The following is a 24,976-nucleotide window of genomic DNA, read 5'->3' as shown; positions in this document are numbered from 1 at the left end:
TGAAAAGAAAAATTTGGGAGATTTTATTCCCATGGTGTCAGCTGCTAAATGTCCTTAAGTATTGAAATAGAGCATGGTAAGGCCGTGTGTTGGCTTGGTCTTTCATACAAACAGCCTTCACACTAATCTCATAAGGAAGATCTCTCATGACATCATATCGATACGATCTTATGGAAACAAATTCCAACATTCTATTTGCATAGTATTTGCCCTATGCTCAAACAATTCAAATTAACACCGGTCCAGATCCCTAATTCCAACCAGTTGTCAAACATGGTCAATCTTGGTTTTGTAACTGGGGATATTGAGTTCAGTCAATGGCGTCTATATGGGAAGACAAAAGATTCCTCCTCTTCCCCACGTTCTGCTTTTCTGATTCCCTGTTACATTTTCAACTCGGGGATCAAGGTTGTGACAACTTCTGCTCTATTAGGACGCTTGGTTACCAGGGAACAAAAAGCTCGCTGGCTGCTTTAAGCAGGAACGATTTAGCATCCAGATGTCTGACAATTTCAAACAGAACGGCCACATTTTGTTTTGTACATCAGCAACACAGTTCACACAGAGTACTACTAACATCATGGCTGGATATGTGAGGGCGAAGGTCAATGGGGATGAGTTAGTTGATGGAACAGATCATTGAATCAATTTGGTATGTCCTGCTTTGGTAGAAAGAGATGACCAGGACTGATAAACCAAAGGAAAACCTCTACGCCAAAGCCTTTGCTTCTCCTCCAGAGAGCAGGTTATCTTAGTGTCTATGGAAGCTTTGCTTTATTCTTTTCATTTGTATTGGTCCAGTGGTTTTGAGTTGTAGTTCTTCTGTGAAGGCTTTGGTCTTGACAGAACTACACCTGAATTATTAATTTTTTTAAACTCACAATGGCTGTCTTCCAGATATCAGGACAAAATGTTCCCGCAACTGTGTGAAACCCAGCAACATAGGCTATGACTATCATCTCTGTCATGGTTTGCATAATGTGTGCGTGCGAGGGTGTGAATGTGTGTATGGGGTTGGTGTGAAAATATAGCCATGGTGCAAAACAGAGCCACTCCTGCAGAGAAAACAAAGGCTATATTAACACGGGTGAATAAAGGGAGAGGGAAAGTTACTAACATTTCTTGCATTCCAAAGGTCTAAGGAGCAGGATATTCAAGGGAAACAGTCACTCCAGACAGGGCCCGTCTGTTCGTCAGTCCAGAGCTCAACACGGCCTGAGTGGAGCTAGCTGGACTGGGCCCAGTGCCGACCCTCAGCGGAAGAGCACATTAAAGCAAGAATCCAGAACATTGGCATGTAGGAACATTGTCTCCCTTGTTTACTTGCAGCAGGTTGAACAGTGTGCGCACACACACACACACACACACACACACACACACCAGTGAAGAAAGCATCACAGCATGTCCCTTTTCAAGTGACACTGGTATTTCCTGTGAAGTGTGGCTAGATATTTCTGGAAACGCAGCAGTTGTTCTTGCTACATTTAACTTGTTTCCCCCAAAATACCAAAAACAGGAAAGACGGACACTTGGGAAATGCTCTTAAGTGTAAACTAATGATACTGTAGTTTAAGGAATGGTTTTCAAGTGGAGAGACCATAATATTCAGCACGCAAGAGGAGAATAATGTTAAAATGGGTCACAAGTGTTCCCTGGTCCTTTGTACAAGGAACTACATTCTGACCAGACTAAAGCTTTGTGGTTGAGGGAACAAGACAAGCAGTGGTTGTTCCATGCCTAAACAGACCACACAATGAAGTTAATTCATCAAGATGAATAGTTTAATACAAAATGTACATTTATTGTTCTTCGATAAATTTTTGCGAGGCATGCCATCAAACATTTATTAATTTCAATGTAACGTCCACCTGGACACAAGTGCAAACCTGCCTGAAATTCATGAGCAGTAACCAGGAATGAAAGTCATAAGTACAGAGTCAAGATAAAAATAAAAAATAAACAAAAAAAAGAGGCATACAATAATTATTAAAATGTTCATACATTATGGATATTAAAAATATTTTGCAGATTATTCTTACACTATCAAACAATATACAGTTCAGTACTTTTTGAGAAGTCCTCAAGAGTAATTTATCTTCACTCTCAAACACCACATATCCAAAAGGAGCTTTCTTCAAAGCCTTTCAATTGGTTGCAAATCATTGAATCCTAGTCACTTCCTCTTCAAAAAGACAAAAGTTCAAAGCCTGAAGGGAAATATATTGTGACATATCCAACATGGCAAACTGATATTTCAAACATGAGTACATGGAAATTGTGCAACAATAGCAACAACAAAAAATCTTACAAGAATAAACAAAAACACAACAGGTGAACTATATGGCACTTGGTGGAAACGAGTGACGCAAATATATCAACGATAGATGGTGGGAAGTGGCCATGTACATTTGTGTCTTAATTAATCATTCAACTAAACTGTGCTTTTTGAGCCATTTCATCAAGACTTTGGTTATTACTTTCTGACCATTTGTGTAGTTCATTCTTAAAATAAAAAGTGCTTTAAATTGACATCAAGATTGTCCTTACACTAAACAAAGGATGTGATTTAATTAGATGTGGTGATTGAGATGGCTTTCTATGTTTGGAGGCCTGAAGTGGTCATATGAACACACAAAATCAGAGAAGACTATTTAACCCTCTGACTGGTTTCTGTGAGGGCACTCCCCTAACACAGTCAGTCAGTTCGTTTTCCTTTGCTGCGTAGGCAGCATCTCATCTAGGGACATCTGTCTAACCACATAGGCATCCTTCATAATCAACATCATGAAAGGCATTTAAGGCTCAGACCTCAACAAAAGCAAAGTGGTTCCAACTTCCTGTTGGCCAACGTCATTTCCTCTCAGGGTGAGCAGTTACATCCTCACAAAAGGAGAGGAGAAGTACTGGTTCAAAGGTCAGTTAGGGAGTGGAACGTGAAGGGCAGCCAAGGTGAGAGACAGGTTGAGGGCCAACATGGGATCAACCCAGCCTGGGACAAAGCAGGACTTCCTTCACAGAGAGTGCAGACCAGACCAAGTGATGGATGAAGTCAGTCCCACTGTTCTAGTCTTCATAGCCGAGCACAAAGAACTGGCCCACTCCTTCCATTCACAACACTCATACAGTTACAATACCCTCGCTACACATGCATTAAAAGTGTGTCAGTGTGGCTCATTACCAGACATCAGCACACTAATGAGCACAGGGTAACATGCATCAAACACGCATGGATTTACTGCACACGGTCAGCTGAGCTCAGACAGATATCACACATCCATCGCAGCAGTAGCAGCAGCACACATACAGAGTCAAACAGAGCTGGAGGCCCTGCGTCGGACCAGACCAGGTCTCACTGGCTTCCAGACAGTGTCCATTCTGTGACAGCAGTCCAGTCAGTCACTACACACAGTGTCTAGTGGAGCCCTTCCTCAGCAGATGAGCTCCTGTTGGATCTCTGGCAGCGCGGGGAAGGGCTCAGAAGTGAAGGAAAAGGCATTGCGGCCTGTCTTCAGGTCTACCTGACCGGGGCACATCATGTACGAACCCATGCCCTCCAGCTCTGGGGAGGGTGCCGGGCTCTCAGGCTCAGACTCTGATTGGCTGGTCTCAGGCTCGTCCAATGAGGGTAGAGAGCTGGCGTGGAGCTGGGTGTAGAGGTCAGCTGGTCCATTCAGCCAGGGGTGGTTAAGGCACTCCGCTGCAGTGGCTCTCTTCCTGTGGACAGACAGGCGGAGAGGATGCGTGTCAGATCTCAAATCAATCATCAATGTCTAGGCAGCAAGGACCTTATAGCTTCTGTTCATCCGTTTTGAACGTAAAACTGAAATAGCTAAGGTGAATATATGTAAAGGAAAGCCAATGGTAAAAAGGTGACAAATATGCAGTTATACAACTTCCTGTCCCTCCCCTCAGACACTCCTCTTTCCCTGACAGTCTGTTTGAAAAAACACTTTTTCATCCCAGCCTTTCCCCTCTTTGGGATTACTCAGACACACAGGACATTTTTCCACTTTTTTTATACCGCCGATAATCTGCAGCAATTAAATTATACTGAGTGAAGATTGTGGCCCTGGATCACAGAGATAGACTACAGCTGTTTGTCATTAAGACATGGTGACATACAGTATCTAGCCCTTCTGTGCTGGGACACTTGGCCAAATAGTGACACAGAACGTGTTAATAGATGAAACGTAACAAGGACCCGTATCCTTATATTAAATTGTTCATATACATTACCACGCATCGGGAGACTTAACGAGGATGTGCCGCAAACAGCAGTATGAATGACATCACTCACGTGTTAATTAGCATTGAACTCACTATGGGACATGTGGGAGACCAGCCATCTGTCGGGCTGTGGCACTGAACTAATTGAGTGTTGATTCTTGGACCTATCCTGTTCCTCACCTGGGGTTTTTGAGCAGCAGGGTCTTGATGAAGTCAATGGCGAGGGAGGAGACGCCCTCGAAGGCATCCTGGGAGTAGTCCACGTTGACCTGGGAGATGTTCAGGAAGGTCTCCTGCTTGTTGTCCCCCAGGAACGGAGACTCGCCCGTCAGCATGACGTACGTCAGGACCCCTATGGACCTGAGAGATGAGGAGGAGGGAAAGGTGTCAGACTACAAGACACGAGGAAGTATTTTTCTCAGATTTCGACTGTGGAGCTGGCTGGTGATATCAATATGTTATGGCTTCTGGGAAAAAAACGAGATGTATTGAGGACACTAGCTGATATCTGCTTGACACGGTCCCTTTAGCGCATACTCACCACATGTCTGTCGCTATGCTGATGGGTTCATAGTTCAGGATCTCTGGAGCTGGAATAGCATAGACAACGCCAATTAGTCCTGATAAACATTTTACAGTACTGAAGTTAAGAATTGCTTATCTATCTTCCTTATTGATATAAACCGACTGCAGAAGCCAGGAGGCAGGACTCACCCACATACTCCGGGGTGCCCAGGATCTCTCGGACTTCTGTCACACTGTCCATGCGTCTGGACAGGCCAAAGTCCACGATGCGGATATCACCCAGTGGGATGGCACTGGTCAGCAGGATGTTCTGGGGCTGAGGGGAGAGACCGAGATAAGACAGATGAGACCAAATCCAAAGAGTGCATGGTAAGTGAATTGACAGAGGTCAAATACCATGCTTGATAGATAGTTAATCAGTTGAGTAGTCATTGAGACTCAAGGCCTCCCACTAAAGAGTCTAATCTACCTCTACATGAATAAGCCAAACCCACAGAGTGTATAGCCCCAGAGGGTTTCAATTTGGTTACATCAATATCACTAAACCAGGTTCATCCCCTTAGCCTATGAGATGATTCCAAGGAAAGGTGGGATGTCTTGGAGGGCCTATCAGATTAGCTGGCTCCTATATCATGTACGATGCTTAACCTCCGGGTCATACTGGCTAGATTCCTGGCCTGGGGCCTTTGGCCAGGACATCTTGGAGGACCAAGTGGCGCAGCGGTCTAAGGCACTGCATCGCAGTGCTAGAGCCGTCACTACAGACCCAGGTTCGATTCTGGGCTGTATCACAACCAGCTGTGATCGGGAGTCCCATAGTGGCGGCGCACAATTGGCCCAGCGTCGTCCGGGTAAGGGGAGGGTTTGGTGGGGTAGGCCGTCATTGTAAATAAGAACTTGTTCTTAACTCTCTTGCCTAGTTAAATAAAAGGTCAAATACATTTTAAAAATCTAGGATAAATGAAGGAGCAAGAGACAGACCAGAGCCTGTGACATTTCACCAGGAATAGATTTAATACTGTCTATCACTGGGGGAGGGAAAAAGGAAAATGGGGAGCTAATAAAATCGAGTCTGGTGACAGAGTCGGTTCAGTCCCCCTCACCCAAAAACCCTGCTCATAAACCCCCCTGGAACAGAGGAGGGTTTCTTCATATATAACCTGCCTGCCAAATTCTAACACGCTCCAAAAGTGTTTTTTTTTAATTCCTCATTATCAACAATACAAATGTTTTTGACATCACTGGCCAGACAAAACAAACTTATAAGACTTACAGCTTTCGTTTTGCGTCTTCTGTGACACAACCCTGCAGTATTTTACAAAATAAGTTGTACAGACCAGACCCTGACAGAGTTCATTTGTAAGAGCGGGAACTCCGGGACGAAAACTACGCAGCATTCACATAAAAACAGTTGTCACTCGTTAAACGCTAACAGAGTAACTTGGATGGGCGTCTTTATTTGCTAGACAAGACCCATGTACAGGGAGAGTTATTGTTCTGCCACATTAAGGGGTTCTCATTGCTTAAGGGGGGATTTTATTTATTTTTTAATAAAAATCGCCCATTCTAGGGGTGCCCTGTTACATATATATTTTTTTAAACTATTCTCTCGCTTCGACAGCCGTAACTAGTAGCGGATTTGGTTCTGGGGGACGTGATCAGCTTTCTACTGACCTTCAGGTCCAAGTGGACCACGTTGTTGCGGTGCAGACAGGCCACGCCGGTGAGGATCTGTATGGCCAACCTGATCACATCCTTCTCTGTGAAGGCCTCGTCGTTCTCCGCAACACACTGGTTGAAGATCTCTCCACCGGCGGCACTGGAAAACACAGAGGCAATGGAGGATCAAAAGAGAGCCATGGTGACGAGATGAACAACAAACAGTACATGGTTATTATATCTGTAGGTTTTACTGTGATCGATTGCTGATTATGCATTGTAAAGCATTTACACTCATGAATAGTATACACCCTTACACTGTAAATCACTGCATTTGTACCACTATCAACTCAAACATGACGACAATGCCAAACCCACCTCTATCCCGTTATCACATACACTGTCAAGTGTGTCGAGCCCTAGCCCGTGTTTTTATTTAATTTTAAATGTTACGCAACTGGTCCTGTGGTTATTGTACTTTGGGCTTGGGAACAGGGTCCATGTTTCACGTCCACACACAAAGCATGTGACTCCTGTCTGTGGCACTCCGACGTTCTCGCACGGGAATCAGAAGGAAAATGGTGCCTCCCTGACCTCAGCTTTGACTCGAGATACGAGGACCCATATCAGTCAGTGCCAGTCCCGGATAAGGCTTTCCAGAGTTTACACACATTCCAGATCAGTTAAGTTAAAAAAAAATGGTCTCTCAAATCTATCAAACTAGAGATCCCTGTCGTATAATAAAGAGTTACCTAAGACTTGAGACAGTGACAGGACACTGAAACGATCCCATAGTTTTACAGTAGTGGATAGAAACACTAAATTGTAGGGATTACCGCCACACTGCTGTGTCATTCCCCCAAAATTGGAAGTTTATCCAATCTGGGCATCCACTCCTAAATGCTCATGATTAGGGGGGGGGGGGGGGGAAACCACTTTGAAAATAGAAAGGCTAATTACAAAATAAAAAAAATGGTGACATTTTTGTTAAGGCAAAATCCCGGTTTGTCAATCCTTGTCATGCTTGTGTAACAACGGTAAGCAATGCCGTCTGGGACATGGCACATTTATGTTGGATGATTCTCCAAAGCAGATGAAAAGCCTGGAGAGAGGACGCTTCCAAATAGCACAGCCATGTGTGGGGGATTTAGTCAGCACACATGCTTTTTATCTTGAGAGGAAATCTGCGACCATGGCCCGGGCATAACTGTTACATAACCACACCACCCAAACCCCGGTTAGCCTCGCGCCGTTGCATCCTCACCTTCACTGTCCTCAGCTGTGAAAATAGGAGGTTCTGTTTTCCTGGATATCCATCATTGGGTCATATAAATCCCCTTTCGCTTGGGGCTCCACACATTTATTGCTGGCCGTCTCTTTTGACCCCCCCTCCAAAGTCCCTACAGTACCCATGTATACCAAATGTGCATAGCAGGCCTAGTTTACCAGTTTTGGGGGGGGGGGGGGGGGGGGGGAGGTCGAGAGGAAATGAGAGACATCAGTGTGTCGTTGGAAGCATGGCTTGGATTTATGCTTGCTGACAACTGCATGATGAAAAAAAGCTAACTGATCGTGCCACTCACTATTCATCTGTCCCATGTGCTGGGTCTCAATTTAATACAATTGACTCGAATAGGTCTAATTATCCCACCCCTTCCTTTCCCCGTTTGAACTAATTACCAATAGGCGGAAACAAAGATACCCTCCAAAGTACTTCAATAAACTCATCTAGGAGACGAGGCTTTTAGTACTAGCAAAACCCATCCTGTAGAAATGAAATGGAGAGGACATACTCTCCAAGCACTATGGAAAGATCTGACACATCTCCTGCCATCATGCTTGTACGGTCTCATTTCTCCCTCTATGCCTCGGTGGATCAGTCTCCCCACTGTCAGTCAGCAGACAGATGACATGGAATGGTTTCCCCATCCACTTAAGACAGAAGAACTGTGCAGAGTCCCATCAAAGAGACGCACAGTAGCCGTCACCCGCAGAACATCAGGCTTGGGCGGAGGGCGGGCAAAGAGCTACTTGAGAATGAGCTGAAGACAGAAGAGCCATGACTTCTCAATGAGAGGATGTGGGACAGTGTGCATTTACGTGTGTCCTTTACAATATTGGCTGCATTCTCACAAGATGACAAAGATAAAATGGCTGACACGGACTGGAGGGTTTCAATTTGCGTTGCGTAAGATGTCTCAATACCCACGTAAAAACATCAAATACCATTACACTTGAGGATGAAAGCAGAAGGAAGAGGACAGAGGGGAAGAAGAAAAACCACCCTCTTTCCCAATTACAGAGGGGCTGAAAAACGGCTGCAGAAAAATTACCTCAGGAATGATTCCATCAGCGCTGAAGGATCAAGCTCGAGTGAGTCAAAGTGATACATTTTCATAAACATACCCTGTAAAGCTTTAAAGCTGCTTTAGGGTTATGATTGGCCGGGCAATCTGTGGACCGGACTGCCATTCCCAAGACTATCCGATTGCCTGTAATTGGTTAGGATTTTGAGTCTCTCTTATCTGAAGTTACCTCAGTTTATAGCAGTGTCATGAGTTCAAGGCCTCTGAGGTGAAACGGTATTCACAACACTTGTATCGTGTATTGTTTGCCAGATGATAAACAAATATGTAGTGTGAGGGTTGGACCAAACCTTAGTTTCTCAAGGTCACAGTGTACACACAGCTAACGTCAGGTGACTTGGTTCATCTAATTTCCCCACATATAACGTAGACCTCTAGAAATGCACCTGCACAATACTGTATTTGTCAAAATGACAAAAACGTAAGATGTTTGGTCTCATCCTAGAGGGTTGTTTGATCTCCGGTAACACCATGGGTTTTCCTTGAGAAGACATGTAGAGAGTTGGGAACACACAGATGACAATCTACGGTTTGTTGAAGAACCATTGAAATGTATTTCTTGCAACTATTCACCACCATCAGAAGCAGGCCATGGACTGTGCCCCGAGTACGGAAAACCATTCTGATTAAACCGTCAGAATGCGTTCTAAGCAGAGACGATGCAGGTTCATTTCTCATTAAAAAGTGGCATTTTCGTTTAGACCAGTCGTTATGTGGTGTGTTTGCGGTGCTCGCGCAGACTGGGTTTAAACTTACTGATGAGGACATTTTAGTTTATTATTTCCATTTCTCATACGTCGCGTGGGGATGTGGCTGTGGCTATGTGCAGACCAATGTGTGCCAATGTGTGAGTATGAGTATGCTACTTTGTGTGTGTGCTACTTTTGAGAGCCTCACTAAAGGCTTCTATGTAAACCCACAGGGAACGGAACATTATTCTCTGGTTTGCAGCAAAGCCCACGCTGAGGTCAGAGAGCCCTTTAACAGGAAAAGAGTTCACAGTCATACAGGCTGCAACAGCATCTCAATGGCTGCAGATTACCAAGTTAGTAGGGGATTTCACTAGGAGCCATAACCTATACTGGGATCTGGATGAACATATAAGAATCTCTCAAACAGACAAAGGAAGACCGCACAAGGAAGCACAAAGTTATCTGGCAGCTAGTGCAGCGCTATGGACCAGTGTGTGCCCCTGCAGAGCTGACCCCCTGAAGGCATGAAATAGTGGCTCTGCTTCCTCTTTTCACACTGGGGTCCAAGGCCAAGCACATAACCCCCCCTCCCCGTATAGGGAACCTTTTGTTCTGCAGGAGCATTCTATGTCTAGGAGGGGAATGGGTGGAGATGTGGGTGGTTTATGACCAGACCAGGGTCAGGAGGGGACACAGTCTTTTGGTCTTCTAGATGAACTGATTGGTGTGGTGTTGTCTATTTGTCAAATGGGGCTTGGGGATCAGTACGACGCTTATTACCATCTGGCTCCTAATTAGAATGAGACCAGAGTGGTCATGGAGGACAGCCATGACACATACCACCCTTCCCCCCTGACCTCCGTGCTTTGTTGATCAGATGGATGCAGCACAGATGCTGACTGGTTCACCCGTGTCTGGATGGAATGGATGCTCTGAAGCATGATGAAATCATTTGACTGATGCTAGCTTTCCTTAAAAAAAGTATCATGTGACAAATACTTATTGTCAAGAATCTTCTAGATGGAATCATTTGGTCCATCTTCGTCCGTCTGTTTACAGGAACACTGACACCAATCACAGTCAGACAAGGTAACAAGAAATCGGGGATGTGGCTATGAGCACAGCGACCAACCACAGGGGAGTTATCATTTCCTTATAAGGTTACAAGGTTCAAGCAGGCGTGCGTGCGTGCACATGCAGCTGTTTCTCAGGTGAGAAACTCTTGAGTGACACGCAGCTGCATCCTCAGAAGAAAGAGTGCAACACGGGAAGTCGACGCGTTAGGGTTAGACTGGAGAGATGTAATCTACCATTTCTCAAGAAACCCAACTCTGACATTCACGTCACTCAACATCCTGTCTATGCAAGAGCTCATGCGGTTTTGAAACAAAGATCACATTAAAAAAATCCCATGTTTTATATGAGCAGAATACATTTTGACTCAGGCGACCACATCAATCAAAACCCCTCGAAACTACGCAGAAATAGAAAAACCTGCAGAGACGGAAAGTATTTTCTGTAAATGGCGCATAATGGTTTCTCATTTCCCCCCTCATTAGGAACCTTATCATTTCATCTCGTTTTTCCTGGCAGTGCTGCATTGTGGTGGAGCGTCAACATGTACGGAGAGTTTAAAGGTCTTCTAGATTACCATCACCAGCATTTTCCCCCATCACTGGTGACATGACCTAAGGGCGGTGCAGAGATCCAAACACACACTCGCATACTGTACACGCCACGTTTTTCCATGGTCTTTGCGTTTCGACGCATACGAGTTCACTCACCACTCGAGGATGAGGATGATCTCAGAGTTGGTCTCGTAGACCTCATGCAGCGCCACCACATAAGGGTTAGCCGTGGCTGACTCCAGAACAGCGATCTCGTTGAGGATGTCCATGCGGCAGTCCTCGCCCTTCCGACGCTTCCTCAAGAACTTGGCAGCGTGCTCCTTCCCCGTCGCCTTTTCAACGCACTTCTTCACCACAGCAAACTTTCCCCTGGGAAGAGAAAAATAAAAAGGGAAAGGGATATGTTGAATAATCAGAAACACAATTAACAGTTTAATTGACAGTAGGCTTACACGTTTGATTTGGTTGTCTTCAATGTCTTATCGGTAAATCTGATTGGCCATGAACCTGCAGGGAGTAATCATGGCAGAGATAAACAGCAATTACAGCACTGAGAGTACCAAACAATTATGACGCAACCAATAACTGAAAGGCCACTGAAAGACCACCAAGGAAAATGAAGATGTGGGCTGAGTGGAATTACAAAACAGAGGGAAACACATGGAGTCGTCTACCATTGTTACGCAATATAGGACTGATGATGAACACCAAGTGATAGGCTCCCGCATCAGTGTAGTAAGATATCCCTCTCTCCTCTTCCTCCTCCACAGTGGAGAGCCTGACAGGCAGGAGATAGGAGTGACGGTTGGGCCTGAGTGGCTGTATGGACAGGCGAGGGGGTGATAAGATTAATAGCACTCTTTAAAAGTCAACATAAAGAGAGGAGCGCAACAGCTGGGCTTGTTGTCTGTCCACCAGCCCCACCCCCAGAGAAAATAAAAAAGAGGAACGCACAACCACAATTCTAGAATACCATCTGAGCATTCCATTTGCTGCTGCGTACATTGACGGATTCAGCAGAGGTGTTGCGGGTCAGACTGCGGGTGTGGGCAGGAAATCCGATGTGTAGAATCATCCCACTGTGTCCAGCCTTCTACAAACACCATCCCAGGACGATAAAGGAGCCTTGTACACTTCCCATTCTTACAGCGGCGGGGGACAAATGGAATTCCCAAACGCCTCCACCCAGACCTTTGGCAGGACCCTGCATCTCCTCGGACAGCCACACAAAGGCCTGTGCAGGCTGACCAGCAAACATGGCAGCCCCTGCACTAGGACCAGGACCACCCACTTCCCTGGGGCTGGACTAGGGGAGAAGGGGGTCCAGGAGGCCACAGCGGAGTCCTCCCAACCCCTGAAAAAAAAATAATAATATGGAGGCCGCAACGTGACTTAGTAAATCATTTGGCAACCCTGTTAGTGAATTTCGGCCTTCCCTCACTTTCCTGATTCAACTGACAACTGTTTCTGCCATGTTGCTTGACAAACGACAGACACTGCTTTGGAGGCAGATGTCTCAGCCAGACAGAGCCTGGCAGTGAAAGGTAACCATTCATAGAAACTGCACAGTTCTGCTATTAAAAGCAGTGCCTGTATAGTGATGGAATGTCAGCTTGGTGCCGGTCATTTTCTCACATCTTTCCTCCAGGCTGGCGGTGCTGTAAACCAAAGCCTGCAACTCCTCCTGGATGTGTTAGCTGGCACAGACCCATTCACTGTGGGCTGTTCCTCCTTCCCCTTTCTTCACTCCCACTGGTTCCCAGCCCTAGTGAGGATTGCTAGGGCACATTGTACCAAATCAAAAGACCCAAACCAGTCAAAGTCAAAGCCTTTCTCCTTTAATTAGCCAATTCCCCAAGTTCAGAGCAGCTACCTCTGTGCTGGGAACTGCAGATGAAATTAAAAGAAACCCCAGGCGATGCGGAGGAGAAACAGGAAGCCTTTGAAGATGGTGACAACAGGTCAAAGGTTGCTAAACTAGGCCATCATTACCCTGCTGTTTTCACACTGTCTGTAGTAACACACCAGAGACAAGAGCACAGGGGTTAGAGGTGGATACAAACGTAAAATTCAACATGCTTCAATTCAAAATGTCTGACCCGTGAGAGAGGACATTACTGTCAGCCTTCTCCTTGAGCAGGAAGCCGCTTCCAAAAGACACTCAGACAGAAACCACGTCTGCTGCTTTAAGGTTGTCTTTAACAGTCGGTGTAAATCCCAAATCCCACAGAAAAGGCAATTATGCAGACACACCAACACCTGATTTGCAGATCCATCAGTATGCAGCTTCACGTCAGCATGTACGAGGTGTCACTCTCCAAATCAACAGGGGATCATAAGAGGAAGTTTTCATTCAGTATGCAGAGACACCAACCCAGGAACTTGTGGTGGTGATGGCACTAATCTAACTGAGAAACTGTTTTTCCTGTGGTGTCTGTTTCTCAAAAGGGGAGTGACTCATGTCTGGAGAGCACAGACAGCTGATCGCCTTCAACTGCCTCTCTCACACAAACTCCCCTCAAACACAAAAACCCACACATTGTTGTTAAATGACAACCCCTTTGCCATCCTTCTAAATCATAGTGAAGATAGTGAAAATCTAGGCTAACTAAATATCAGAGGACAACCATTTGACCTAGAAACAGGGACCTGTTCCAACCAGTTCAAAGTCAATACCTTTCATGTCAATACCTTTCATGTCAACTCTCGTAACTTGCCCTCAAAGTCAAAACTCTTCTACATTATCAAAATGGCTGATTTGTGTGAGCATATTTACAGACGGGGGGGGGGGGTCATTGAAGGGAAGCAATCAGGGGCAGATATCAGAAGCCATCAAAGGTGTTATTGCGGAAATCCGCTCCAGCAGGTTTACCAGGAGCCACAATGTCTCACACATAGTGGAGAAGAGAGAGAAAGGGAGGGAGAGATCCATCCTTCCTCTTCTACTGGCCATCTAATCTTGACAAGCTGCTCTCTTGGCATCCAACACAGCTCACATTCCTGCACTTAATGGGATTTAGGAGGCCAGATCAGGATGTTGTGGGGGCGAGGAGGTAATGAGAGGAGGATGAGGAGGAGAGAGAGATGGGGGTGGAAGGAGTGCCGAGAGGATGCTAGACTCTCAGAGCTCAAACAGCCCCCCCCGGGTCCTGGCTGCTGGCCCAAGATGTCCCATGGTGTCTGACAGGGAAATCTGGCTGCTACCAACTGGCAAAGTGAATGAGTCTTTATTTAGCCCCCGACTGCATACAATCAAGAAAAGAGAGAAATGAAATATCTCCCCGTCTCCCACTCCCTATGAAGTTATAAAGGACGGTTGCATGGGGTATTGGTACAATATCACCTGAGACAGAAGCGATGTCCCAAGTCCAGATTATATAATAATCCTAGTCAACAGCTTCGAAATAAAACATTTTCCATGTGTATTGGACCTGGGGAATTTCTAAATCTCGGAGACCTCCCCATTCAACCCCCTTGGAATGCACACGTTAGTGTCGGGGTTCAAATGCATGGTACGTCACACTCGCTGATCTGTGGAGAACGCCTGGGGGCCGTAGCAGGGAGGAGGGAGACTGATGGTAATTACACGTTATCCCCCACCCTGACCCCCAGGACAAAACAGGGCTGATTGGCAGGGAAATAGCCCACTGTAACAGACCCAAACAAACAGCCATGGGTGAGGCTGTAGGCATGGTCTGGATCCTGGAAAAAAACACACAGAATAATAGCAAACATCTCTTCCTGTGTTAACTTGTGTATGCCAGAGATTTCTTGGATGATGGAGATATAGAGATGGGGAGCTACTGAGTCCAGTGATGGCACATGTAGGTCAGAGCATATTTCATGCAAATAATACTGGGGCTGGTAAAATGCATTGCATATTCACCCTTCTACCGACAGCCACCACAGCAGTAGCAGTTAAAGGGATATATAGGGATTCAGGGTAAAGTTCTCCTCTGACATCTGAAATCAGTTTACAGGCGACAGAATGTGCCACAATTGAAGGAGAATCAGATAAGTCTCACATGCCATTGCGCGAGGCTGGGATGAATTCCAAATGAAGGACATTTGTTGGTGCTAGTGTTGATACTGTATGTGTATCATTAGCAGAAGAATGGTCCCGTTTCAGAGTTAAGTGACATTCAACATACCATCTGCCCCAAAATAAAACACCACATAGAAAAACAAGGTTCAATTAGCATCGCATTGATCAACTCCTTACTCGTGTAAAATCAGCCATGAAAAAAAAAGTTACCTACATACCAAAACCAGTTCTCAGACCACAAGAGGCATAATTATGATGCTCTTTATTGTGACTGAAAATGTGTGACTGCGCAGTTGTCAGGTGGACTCCCAAGAACACCTACAAGATCATGAACAGGAGAGGGAGTGAGACACCCAACTCGCTGTTTTTTTTAGACCAGACCCAGCAGCTAGTGCATTTGTGTCTATGGGAGACACACCCAGTTAAGTAGACCGAACTGACAATTTTTGTCAATGGTAAATGTGTGAGTGAATTATCTTAATTTATCCACCATCTTTGTCATGAACACCTTTCAGAATGATCTACCCATGCAATTGTGCATTAGAGGCTGTTATCATAATTCAACAGAGCTCGTAATACCAACTTTTTAATACCAATTTCACATTATTCTGTACGTAAATCCTAACACTCCATTTAGTATGATACCTTTCATATGGTATGTATTCATTTGTGGCTGTCCATCATCCATTTAGTATGGTATGTTACGAACTGCAATTCATACAATATGTTACAAATTTGCAAAAAGTTTGATATTTTATTAATTCCAATTTGTTGTTGCTAACATTAGCTAGCTGCTAATGTTCACTAGGCTAGGAGTTAGGGTTAAGAGTCAATGGTGGAAAAGTACTCACTTGTCATACTTGAGTAAAAGTAAAAATAACTTCATAGAAAATGACTCAAGTGAAAGTCACCCAGTAAAATACTACTTGAGTAAAAGTCTAGAAGTGTTTAGTTAATATACTTAAGTAACAAAAAGGTCAAATAAATAATTTCAAATTCCTTCTATTAAGCAACCCAGATGGCATAATTACATTTGTTATTAGCAGATCGACAGGGCACACTCCAGCACTCTACAAATGAAGCATGTGTGTTTAGTGAGTCCACCAGATCAGAGGCAGTAGGGATGACCTCTTGATAAGTGTGTGAATTGGACCATTTTCCTGTCCTGCTGAGCATTCAAATGTAATGACTACTTGTGTGTCAGGGGAAACGTATGGAGTAAAAAGTACATTATTTTATATAGGAATGTAGTTAAGTAAAAGTTGTCAGAAATATAAATCGTAGAGTACAGATACTAAGTACTGAAGTACTTTACCCCACCGTTAGGAGTTAAGGTACAGGGTTAAGGTTAGGGGAGGGGTAGGCTAACATGTTAGGTAGTTGCAAAGTAGCTAAAATGCTAAAGTTGTTTGTGATGAGGATCCAACACCCATGCTAGACGTTCACGTTATACGCCTGGCCAACCAACCTTTGTTTGCCATAAGTAACCATACCAAAAGTAACATATCATACTAATTTAAGTGTCTCAGAATTACGTTTACTATGTTACGTCTAGTCAATGAGACCAGGCTGGTTATACTTAAAGAAATATCAGGGCTCACACGAAGAAAAATACATCCCACAGATTTCCCTTAAAAAAAAAAAAGCCAACCACACAAAACAATTCAATGGGCGCAAATCGACTCTCCATGGCAGTGCCACTCAACCGGATTGGGCCGACACGGTGAAATGTTCACTTACTCCCGTTTGCACGTGCAGAGAGAAAAATACAAACATTTCAAATTTGTGATTCCTCGCTTGAAAGAATTAACAGTGTTTATTTCGCACTGCAGCACGCATTGACATCTATTATATCTCATAATTTCATGATCTGGACAGGGTAACCTATTAAACATTTCAACCGACTTACCTGCCCAATTCTCTGCCAAGCAACTCATAATTGCTCGTGAAAGGATCGGTCCTAATTCTCGTGTGAATTTTTGTCACCATCCCGTTCTTGTTCATCATTGTTATTGCAGTCCGATTGGAGAGAGATAAAATATATTTCCTTGACAGAAGTTATATTAGCTGTTCAATACGTTCAAGTTAATTTCATGACAAAAAAATATAGAGGAAGCTAAATGAAACTTCAGAACAGCAAACTTCTCAGCACCCAAAAAATCCCCAGGTTAATTCTGTGACCCTCAGGAATAGACGTTGACTGGCAAGAAATAGACAGATGAATCATTAAAGTATGAAGGAACTGCTAATACACCGCAGCTGTAATCAAGCCAAGCGCTGTATGTTAGTTTGCGTGTGGATAGACAGTCCCAACAATGAGCTCTATCGCAGAGCCAGCCTTTCTCAGTGACGCTGTGCCATGAAAGCCAATGGTAATTTGGCTTTGTTAAGGGGAGGGTTAAAGTCAGTGAGCATACTACGACACGGCTGATGGACAGGCACTAGCCTACTTGGGGTGGCATTCAACAGGTTGCCTACTCCTACTGCCTCAGTAGATGTCTTTAAAAAAATGGACACAACTACACCTCTAATGCAGGTAGTAAGTAACCAAACTTTACCGCCTACTGCTTAGATTTTGCAACACACGCACGCACGCACGCACGCACGCACGCACACACACACACACACACACACACACACCTAAAAACAATAGGAGTTTGATGTAACAGAAACATGCTGTATGCAAGTGAGCAATCAAATGTGTCAATCATTACTTTGGGCAAGGTTTTACCAGGTGAGGCATGCATCTCTCCCACATATACTGCAATCATGGCAGTCAGTGAGACTGACCATGGGGCATGATGCTAGGAACTGCTCTTCTCTCATCCTGAACATGTATCCTTCACCCCACCACTGGGAGTGGCACATTTATGTCAATGCCCCTGCCCTGCTGCCTGTATCTGGCAAGAATGCACAACATGTCCCCATCCATTGGCAGCTTATTCGTGGAAGACAGATGCAGACAAAGAACACACAAAGTAGAAACTACCATGGCCTGAAATATCATGACCTGAAATATCATGGCCCGTAAAAACGTTAAAGTCCAAAATAACTTAAAAAGTAGGGCAGTCGTCAAGGATCACAGTTTTCACTTTATCTTATAATTACATAATTTAATCAGGACCCAAAATAAGAAGAAAGCATCCCTCCCTCCCTGGGCAGCCACAGTGGAGACCCAGTATATTGGGTAGCCACAGTGGAGACCCAGTATATTGGGTAGCCACAGTGGAGACCCAGTATATTGGGTAGCCACAGTGGAGACCCAGTAAATTGGGTAGCCACAGTGGAGACCCAGTATATTGGGTAGCCACAGTGGAGACCCAGTATATTGGGTAGCCACAGTGGAGACCCAGTAAATTGGGTAGCCACAGTGGAGACCCAGTAAATTGGGTAGCCACAGTGGAGACCAGTATATTGGGTAGCCACAGTGGAGACCCAGTATATTGGGTAGCCACAGTGGAGACCCAGTAAATTGGGTAGCCACAGTGGAGACCCAGTATATTGGGTAGCCACAGTGGAGACCCAGTATATTGGGTAGCCACAGTGGAGACCCAGTAAATTGGTCAGACACGGTGGACACCCAGTATATTGGGGAGCCACAGTGGAGACCCAGTATATTGGGGAGCCACAGTGGAGACCCAGTAAATTGGGAAGCCACAGAAGATACCCAGTATATTAAGAAGCCACAGAGGAGACCCAGTAAATTGGGAAGCCACAGAAGATACCCAGTATATTAAGAAGCCACAGTGGAGACCCAGTATATTGGGGAGCCACAGTGGAGACCCAGCATATTGGGGAGCCACAGTGGAGACCCACTAAATTGGGGAGCCACAGAAGATACCCAGTATATTGGGAAGCCAGAGTGGAGACCCAGTAAATTGGGGAGCCACAGTGGAGACCCAGTAAATTGGGGAGCCACAGTGGAGACCCAGTAAATTGGGGAGCCACAGTGGAGACCCAGCATATTGGGCAGCCACATTGGAGACCCAGTAAATTGGGCAGCCACAGAGGAGACCCAGTATATTAGGAAGCCACAGTGGAGACCCAGTAAATTGGGCAGCCACAGTGGAGACCCAGTAAATTGGTCAGACACAGTGGAGACCCAGAAAATTGGCAACCACAGTGGAGACCCAGTATATTGGACAGCCACAGTGGAGACTCAGTAAATTGGTCAGACACAGTGGAGACCCAGAAAATTGGGCAGCCACAGAGGAGACCCAGTATATTGGGCAGCCACAGAGGAGACCCAGTATATTGGGCAGCCACAGTGGAGACTCAGTAAATTGGTCAGACACAGTGGAGACCCAGAAAATTGGGCAGCCACAGAGGAGACCCAGTATATTGGGCAGCCACAGTGGAGACCCAGAAAATTGGGCAACATGCATGGCAGAAATTCAGGCATCCTCATTAAGTAATTAATGTTTACAACTGGCAGTAGAGCAGAGCAGAGTAAGTTGGCCCATGATGCACCAGCACCAGACCTGGGCTGAGCTCCGTCCCCTAGGAAATGTGTCACCTAAGTGCCAGAGGCTTGCTGACGTCACGACTGGCCTGGGCTGAGGATGTTCAATGTTATAGGGCTGAAGGCCCCTGTGTTGGGGTGGATTGCCCCCTGGACAAACAGAGCTGGTCATTCTGTATGGGGGCTAGTTTCCCTACACAGCTGAGACACATCCCAGACAATAAGGGAGCGGGGGGGGGGGGGGGGGGGGGCTGGGAGGGGGTAGAGGTTGAGGTTATGACCTCACTTTACAAATGGTGTAGAGTGGGAAGACCACATGTGGCAAGGTGCAATGTTGATCTTTATCAAGCCATTCATTCACAGGACCAGTCAGCTTACAGGGTCCTGCTGTAGCAGAATGCAAATGTACTGCTGCTGACGTTGAATATCAATCAAGGGTGTCATAATGGTAGGAAACATAATTATCTTGAAACTGGGTGAGGCTTTGTTTTTGACCGTGATAGCCCAATCCTCATTCTCTGTGTTTATACTGAAGGAGAGAGATATGTGAGCAGCTAAGAGGGGAAGAACAGGAATGCATAAATAATGAAACAGCAAAAGAAAAATGGAAAGAACCCTAAAATTCAGGCATCTAGTTATGGTTGTCAGGTGGCCATTAAAAACTACTAATGCAACTTAGAAAATCGCCACTGGTCTGGTGCACAGTATTTAAGTAAACAAAATAGTATTTACTTTACTTTTTACTTTTACTCAATTATGACAGTTCAGTACTTTTTCCACCACTGTATTCAAGTACATTTTAAACCATATACTTTTAGACTTTTACTCAAGTAGTATTTTACTGGGTGACTTTCACTTTCACTTGAGTAATTTTCTATTAAGTTTATCTTTACTTTAACTCAAGTATGACAATTTAGTACTTCTTCCACCACAGCACAGCACAGCACAGGACAGCACAGACAAATGATTTGTTTAAGGTTACAATACCAAACCTAATTAGTGTTGCCACAAACAGAGCGGTGAAAAGAGAGACTTTTTGAGAATTGGACATTCCAAAGGGCCTGTGAAGTCATTAAGGACCGGCGACTATGGGTTACATAACCCTGTAATGTTGCTGCCTGCCTCCTCAAATTGTTACCTTAAGTCTGGGCTGGGTGCATTCCAAAGCCTTGACCCCCATCGCTATTACCCTGCATAAAACTGGGGTCAGAGTCCAGACAGACAACGTTAGAGAGGGGGCTCTACTCGGCCCATGGGACCTAATGAAAACATACCATTGAATTAGCCTACCAGTCTGCAGTTCAACTCACATAAATACGAGATGTTCAGCAGTGACCTGGGGACCGTGAGCACTTTCAGAGGGACTGAAACCAATCGGTCTGGACTGCTGTCGGTAAAAAAAAAAACGCTTTTTGTTTAACAAAAACCCAATTTATGTGTAAGATTTGGATCGGAGCTGGTAGATAAAGTGTCAAAGTTATGTGCCTGATGTTCTTCAATGGGCATTTGAATGGTTCTGTATATCAGGGGAAAACACTGAACTCTTAGCTATGTACATAAGCTAAATGGCTCCATTTAGAAAAAGAGTAGCATAAAATTGTGTGCAAGTCTTACATGACCATACGGCAAGCACAAGTGAAAAATAAACAAACAAGCACAGAGGTGTGGCTGGGCACGTTGTCTCAGTCACAACATTGCAAATCCAATGACATCCAATAGCACTGAGAGACCAGCTAGAGACACAGACAAACATGTCAAGGCTAAGGGCCCTCTAAGTGAATCTTTCCTCACAAGACTGAGATCATGTGAAACACAATCCTTCCTCACGTGAGGTATCTGCCATCATCCGTGTGGAGGGAGAAAGGGATGAGTGTAATGTACCGGGGGAATTGGGAACTTTAAGATCAGGAGGAATGTACGCTGCCAAGCACCCTTAGTTACAACTGCCCTTAAATTAGTGGAACAGATATTTTGTCCAAGTAATCAATATGATTATTTCTCTTCTTTTCTCTTTTTTAGTGCCACTAGGGTCTGTTAATGGGGATATTTGTTATATAAGTGTTTTTCTCCCTAGGCCTAGACCCTGTCACATGCTGGTAGATAGGCATCTGCTGGTATTCCTTTATGAGGCTCCTCAGAAACCGTCGTGGAGTAGTTAAGTGGAGATCTTCTGCTTTGATAAACTACTGTCTGAGGGAAGGAACACCATGACCTTCTCTCTCTGTTTTGGTTGTTTTTTGACAGAGAGGGAGTTAGGGTGGCTGAGGCAGCATGTCATGGACAGGCACCAGCAGGCAGTTGGCAGGCGGTCTGAGGAGGGTGTGCCGTCTCCACACACGCCAAGTGTGGTATCAACGGTGAGAGGCATCGCATTTCAAAGCCCTATCTGACACACACTGAACACGTCTCTACACTCTTAGGAGAAGAAAAGGGTTCCAAAAGAGTTCTTCAGCTGTCCCCACAGGATAGAGCCCTTTTTGGTTCCAATTAGAGCCATTTGTGCTTCCAGATAGAACCCTTTTGGGTTCCAGGTAGAACCATCTGTGGAAAGGGTTCTACATGGATCCTAAAAGGGTTTTTACCTGGAACCAAAAGGGTTCTTCCTGGAATAAAAAAAGGGTTCTTCAGAGGGTTCTCCTATGGGGACAGCTGAAAAAGCCATGTAGGTTCCTGATAGCACCTTTTTATCTAGAAGTGTAGAACTGACAGAGTGACGGAGTTTCTGGCACACTTATGTCTTTTAGACATATGTCTTTAGTTTGTGAGTATTTTTTTCAGTGGTTACAGACAGAAGACATTGAGCTAGTGATGACTTGAGGCAACCAGCCATAGGGCTGTTGTTTGAAATGAACATGGGGGGCTTTCTTGACTAGTTATAGAATTAATATAATGTTCACAAAGACAGAGTCCTTGACTTACCCCTATGAGGAAATTTGCCATGTTAAAAGGGGTGAAAGATTTCAGTTGCAGACTTACACTATGTTCAATCCCCATGGAGGAAGATTGCTGGCTGACTACCTGCTGTGTTTATGGTTCTTAGATTTAAACTGTTGCTTACGCACTATGGGATCTTCAGTAATGAACGGGTGATGCCCTGAAAGGTTACTTCAGTTAATCTCTGCCTAAATCCATCTTGGATGAATGAGCTGCATTGCCTGTCATTGCTTGTTTACAGTAGAAACCATACCTGCACATTCAGTGCTTTCAACAAGTTTTCACACCCCTTGACTTTTTCCACATTTTGTTGTGTTACAAAGTGTGATTAAAATTGATTTAATTGTCATCTACACAAAATACTCTGTAATGTTAAAGTGGAAGAATAATTATATATATTTTTTGTACTTAATAGAAATTTAAAACACTAATATCTTGATTGCCGGCGATTACAGCTGTGAGTCTTTCTGGGTAAGTCTTTAAGAGCTTTCCACACCTGGATTATACAATATTTGCCCATTATTATTTTTTTAATTCTTCAAGCTCTGTCAATTTGGTTGTTGATCATTGCTAGACAGCCACTTTCAAGTCTTGCCATAGATTTTCAAGATTATTTAAGTCAAAATTGTAACTAGGCCACTAATGTTCTTTTGGTAAGCAACTCCAGTGTATATTTGGCCTTGTGTTTTAGATAATTGTCCTGCTGAAAGGTGAATTTGTCTCCAAGTGTCTTTTGGAAGCAGACTGAACCAAGCTTTCCTCTAGGATTTTGCCTGTGTTTAGCTCTATTCCGTTTCTTTTTATCCTAAAATCTCCCTAATCCTTGTCAGTGACAAGCATACCCATAACATGATGCAGCCACCACAATGGTTTAAAATATGAAGGGTGGTACTCAATGATGTGTTGTGTTAGATTTGTCCCAAGCATAACGGTTTGTGTTCAGGACAATGTTGTTGATCCATCCTCAGTTATCTCCTATCACAGCCATTAAACTCTGTAACGGTTTTAAAATCACAATTGGCCTCATGATAAAATCCCTGAGCGGTTTCCTTCCTTTCCGTCAACTATATTTGTGTAGTGACTAGATTTATTGATACACCATCCAAAGTCTAATTAATAACTGCACCATGCTCAAAGGGATATTCAATGTCATTTTTTTTACCCAACTACCAATACTATAGCTGGCCTTCTTTGCGAACCATTGGAAAACCTCCCTGGTTTTTGTGGTTGAATCTGTGCTTGAAGTCCACTGCTTGACTGAGGGACCTTACATATAATTATATGTGGGTTACAGAGCTGAGGTATTTATTTAAAAAATGAGTGTAGAGTGTAGTGTGTAGATCTGTGACACAAAATCTCAATTTAATCCATTTTGAACTCAGGCTGGAACACAACAAAATGTGGAAAAAGTCAAGGGGTGTGAATACTTTCTGAAGGCACTGTATGTCCTTCTGGCCTCTCATTATTTGGGAACCAAAGCCATCTGTCATCCAGGAGTGTTTGAAACCCTTGGCAGATGGGACTAGAAACAATATCTAAATGTTGTTAGCCTTGTAAGGTTTGTAGGTTTGGTACCTAACGCCCTGTACAAGTGCAGAATGATTGGGCCAGTTGACAGTAGGTCATCTTGGATGATATCATTGCAGAGTCACTATGGTGACACTTCTGTGACACAGGAGCGATGAGGTAATGAGGGTGGGCCCAGGTCACACACTCTTGCTATCTCCTCTGTGTTTGTTCTGACCTCTGTGTAAAGATGCCTTGAAGGAACAGGAAGGTCTCACACCACATAAAACCACATAGGGCTAATAGCTTAGGTTGATTTAGATCCTTACCACACACACCTCTCATGTCTTATCCCCCCAGACCCTCTTTGTCCAACTGGTGGTATTTGTGGCACATCTATTGCGGCTAACAAAAGGAACAAATGTCCCCTCCGTCGGGCTGGCGGGGAGCCGTTGTGCTGTCCTGATCACTCGCCGGCCACACAATGGTGCTGTGCGTCACTCGCCACCACAGAACCTGCTGACGTACCGTGGTGACGTTCAAGTGATAGAAAGGGCACAAAAAGACTGACTCCAAATACCGTTGGCAGCCGGGGGTAGAGAATAAAACAACAAAGGGAAGGAGCAAATTAAGGAGGAGAATGTCAAAGTGATATCATTCACTCATTGGTAATCGGAGGAACAACGAGCAGTCAGGTTCAAAAGTAATGGGGTTTCATCTATGTGTATTTACCAGAGGAGGCTGGTAGGAGGAGCCATAGGAGGATGGGCTCAGTGTAATGGCTGGAATTGATTAAATGGAACGGAGTCAAACATGTTGTTTCCATATGTTTGATGTGTTTGATACCGTTCCATTATACCATTCCAGCCATTACAATGAGCCTGTCCTCCTATAGCTCCCACCAGCCCCCACTGGTATTTACTCATGTTAGA

General features: G+C 44.6%; 1 protein-coding gene across 1 annotated transcript; it reads right to left on the bottom strand.

Moving 5' to 3' along the window:
- Window positions 1-1,759: 1,759 nt before the first annotated feature.
- LOC129832968 (serine/threonine-protein kinase 17A-like) lies at window positions 1,760-17,450 on the bottom strand. Its single transcript, XM_055897132.1, has 7 exons — window positions 17,052-17,450; window positions 11,254-11,466; window positions 6,427-6,571; window positions 4,942-5,068; window positions 4,769-4,817; window positions 4,408-4,587; window positions 1,760-3,714 (listed from the first exon to the last, which is right to left on the bottom strand). Exons 1-7 carry the CDS (start codon window positions 17,147-17,149, stop codon window positions 3,429-3,431), a joined length of 1,098 nt encoding a protein of 365 aa, XP_055753107.1. The 5' UTR covers window positions 17,150-17,450; the 3' UTR covers window positions 1,760-3,428.
- Between the last annotated feature and the right edge of the window lie 7,526 nt (window positions 17,451-24,976).

This window comes from Salvelinus fontinalis, chromosome 34 (genome assembly GCF_029448725.1).
Source record: "Salvelinus fontinalis isolate EN_2023a chromosome 34, ASM2944872v1, whole genome shotgun sequence".
NCBI classification, from domain to species: domain Eukaryota; kingdom Metazoa; phylum Chordata; class Actinopteri; order Salmoniformes; family Salmonidae; genus Salvelinus; species Salvelinus fontinalis.
The sequence above is the reverse complement of the archived record's forward strand: the minus strand, read 5'-3'. Positions and strand labels throughout refer to the sequence as shown.

Coding starts and splice junctions, on each gene's coding strand:
- LOC129832968 (XM_055897132.1), bottom strand. CDS start 17,149: ATGATGAACAAGAACGGGATGGTGACAAAAATTCACACGAGAATTAGG. Junction 5,069..6,426: donor TGGTCCACTTGGACCTGAAG/GTCAGTAGAAAG, acceptor CTCTCCCCTCAG/CCCCAGAACATCCTGCTGAC. Junction 4,588..4,768: donor AGCATAGCGACAGACATGTG/GTGAGTATGCGC, acceptor CTCATCTCTCAG/GTCCATAGGGGTCCTGACGT.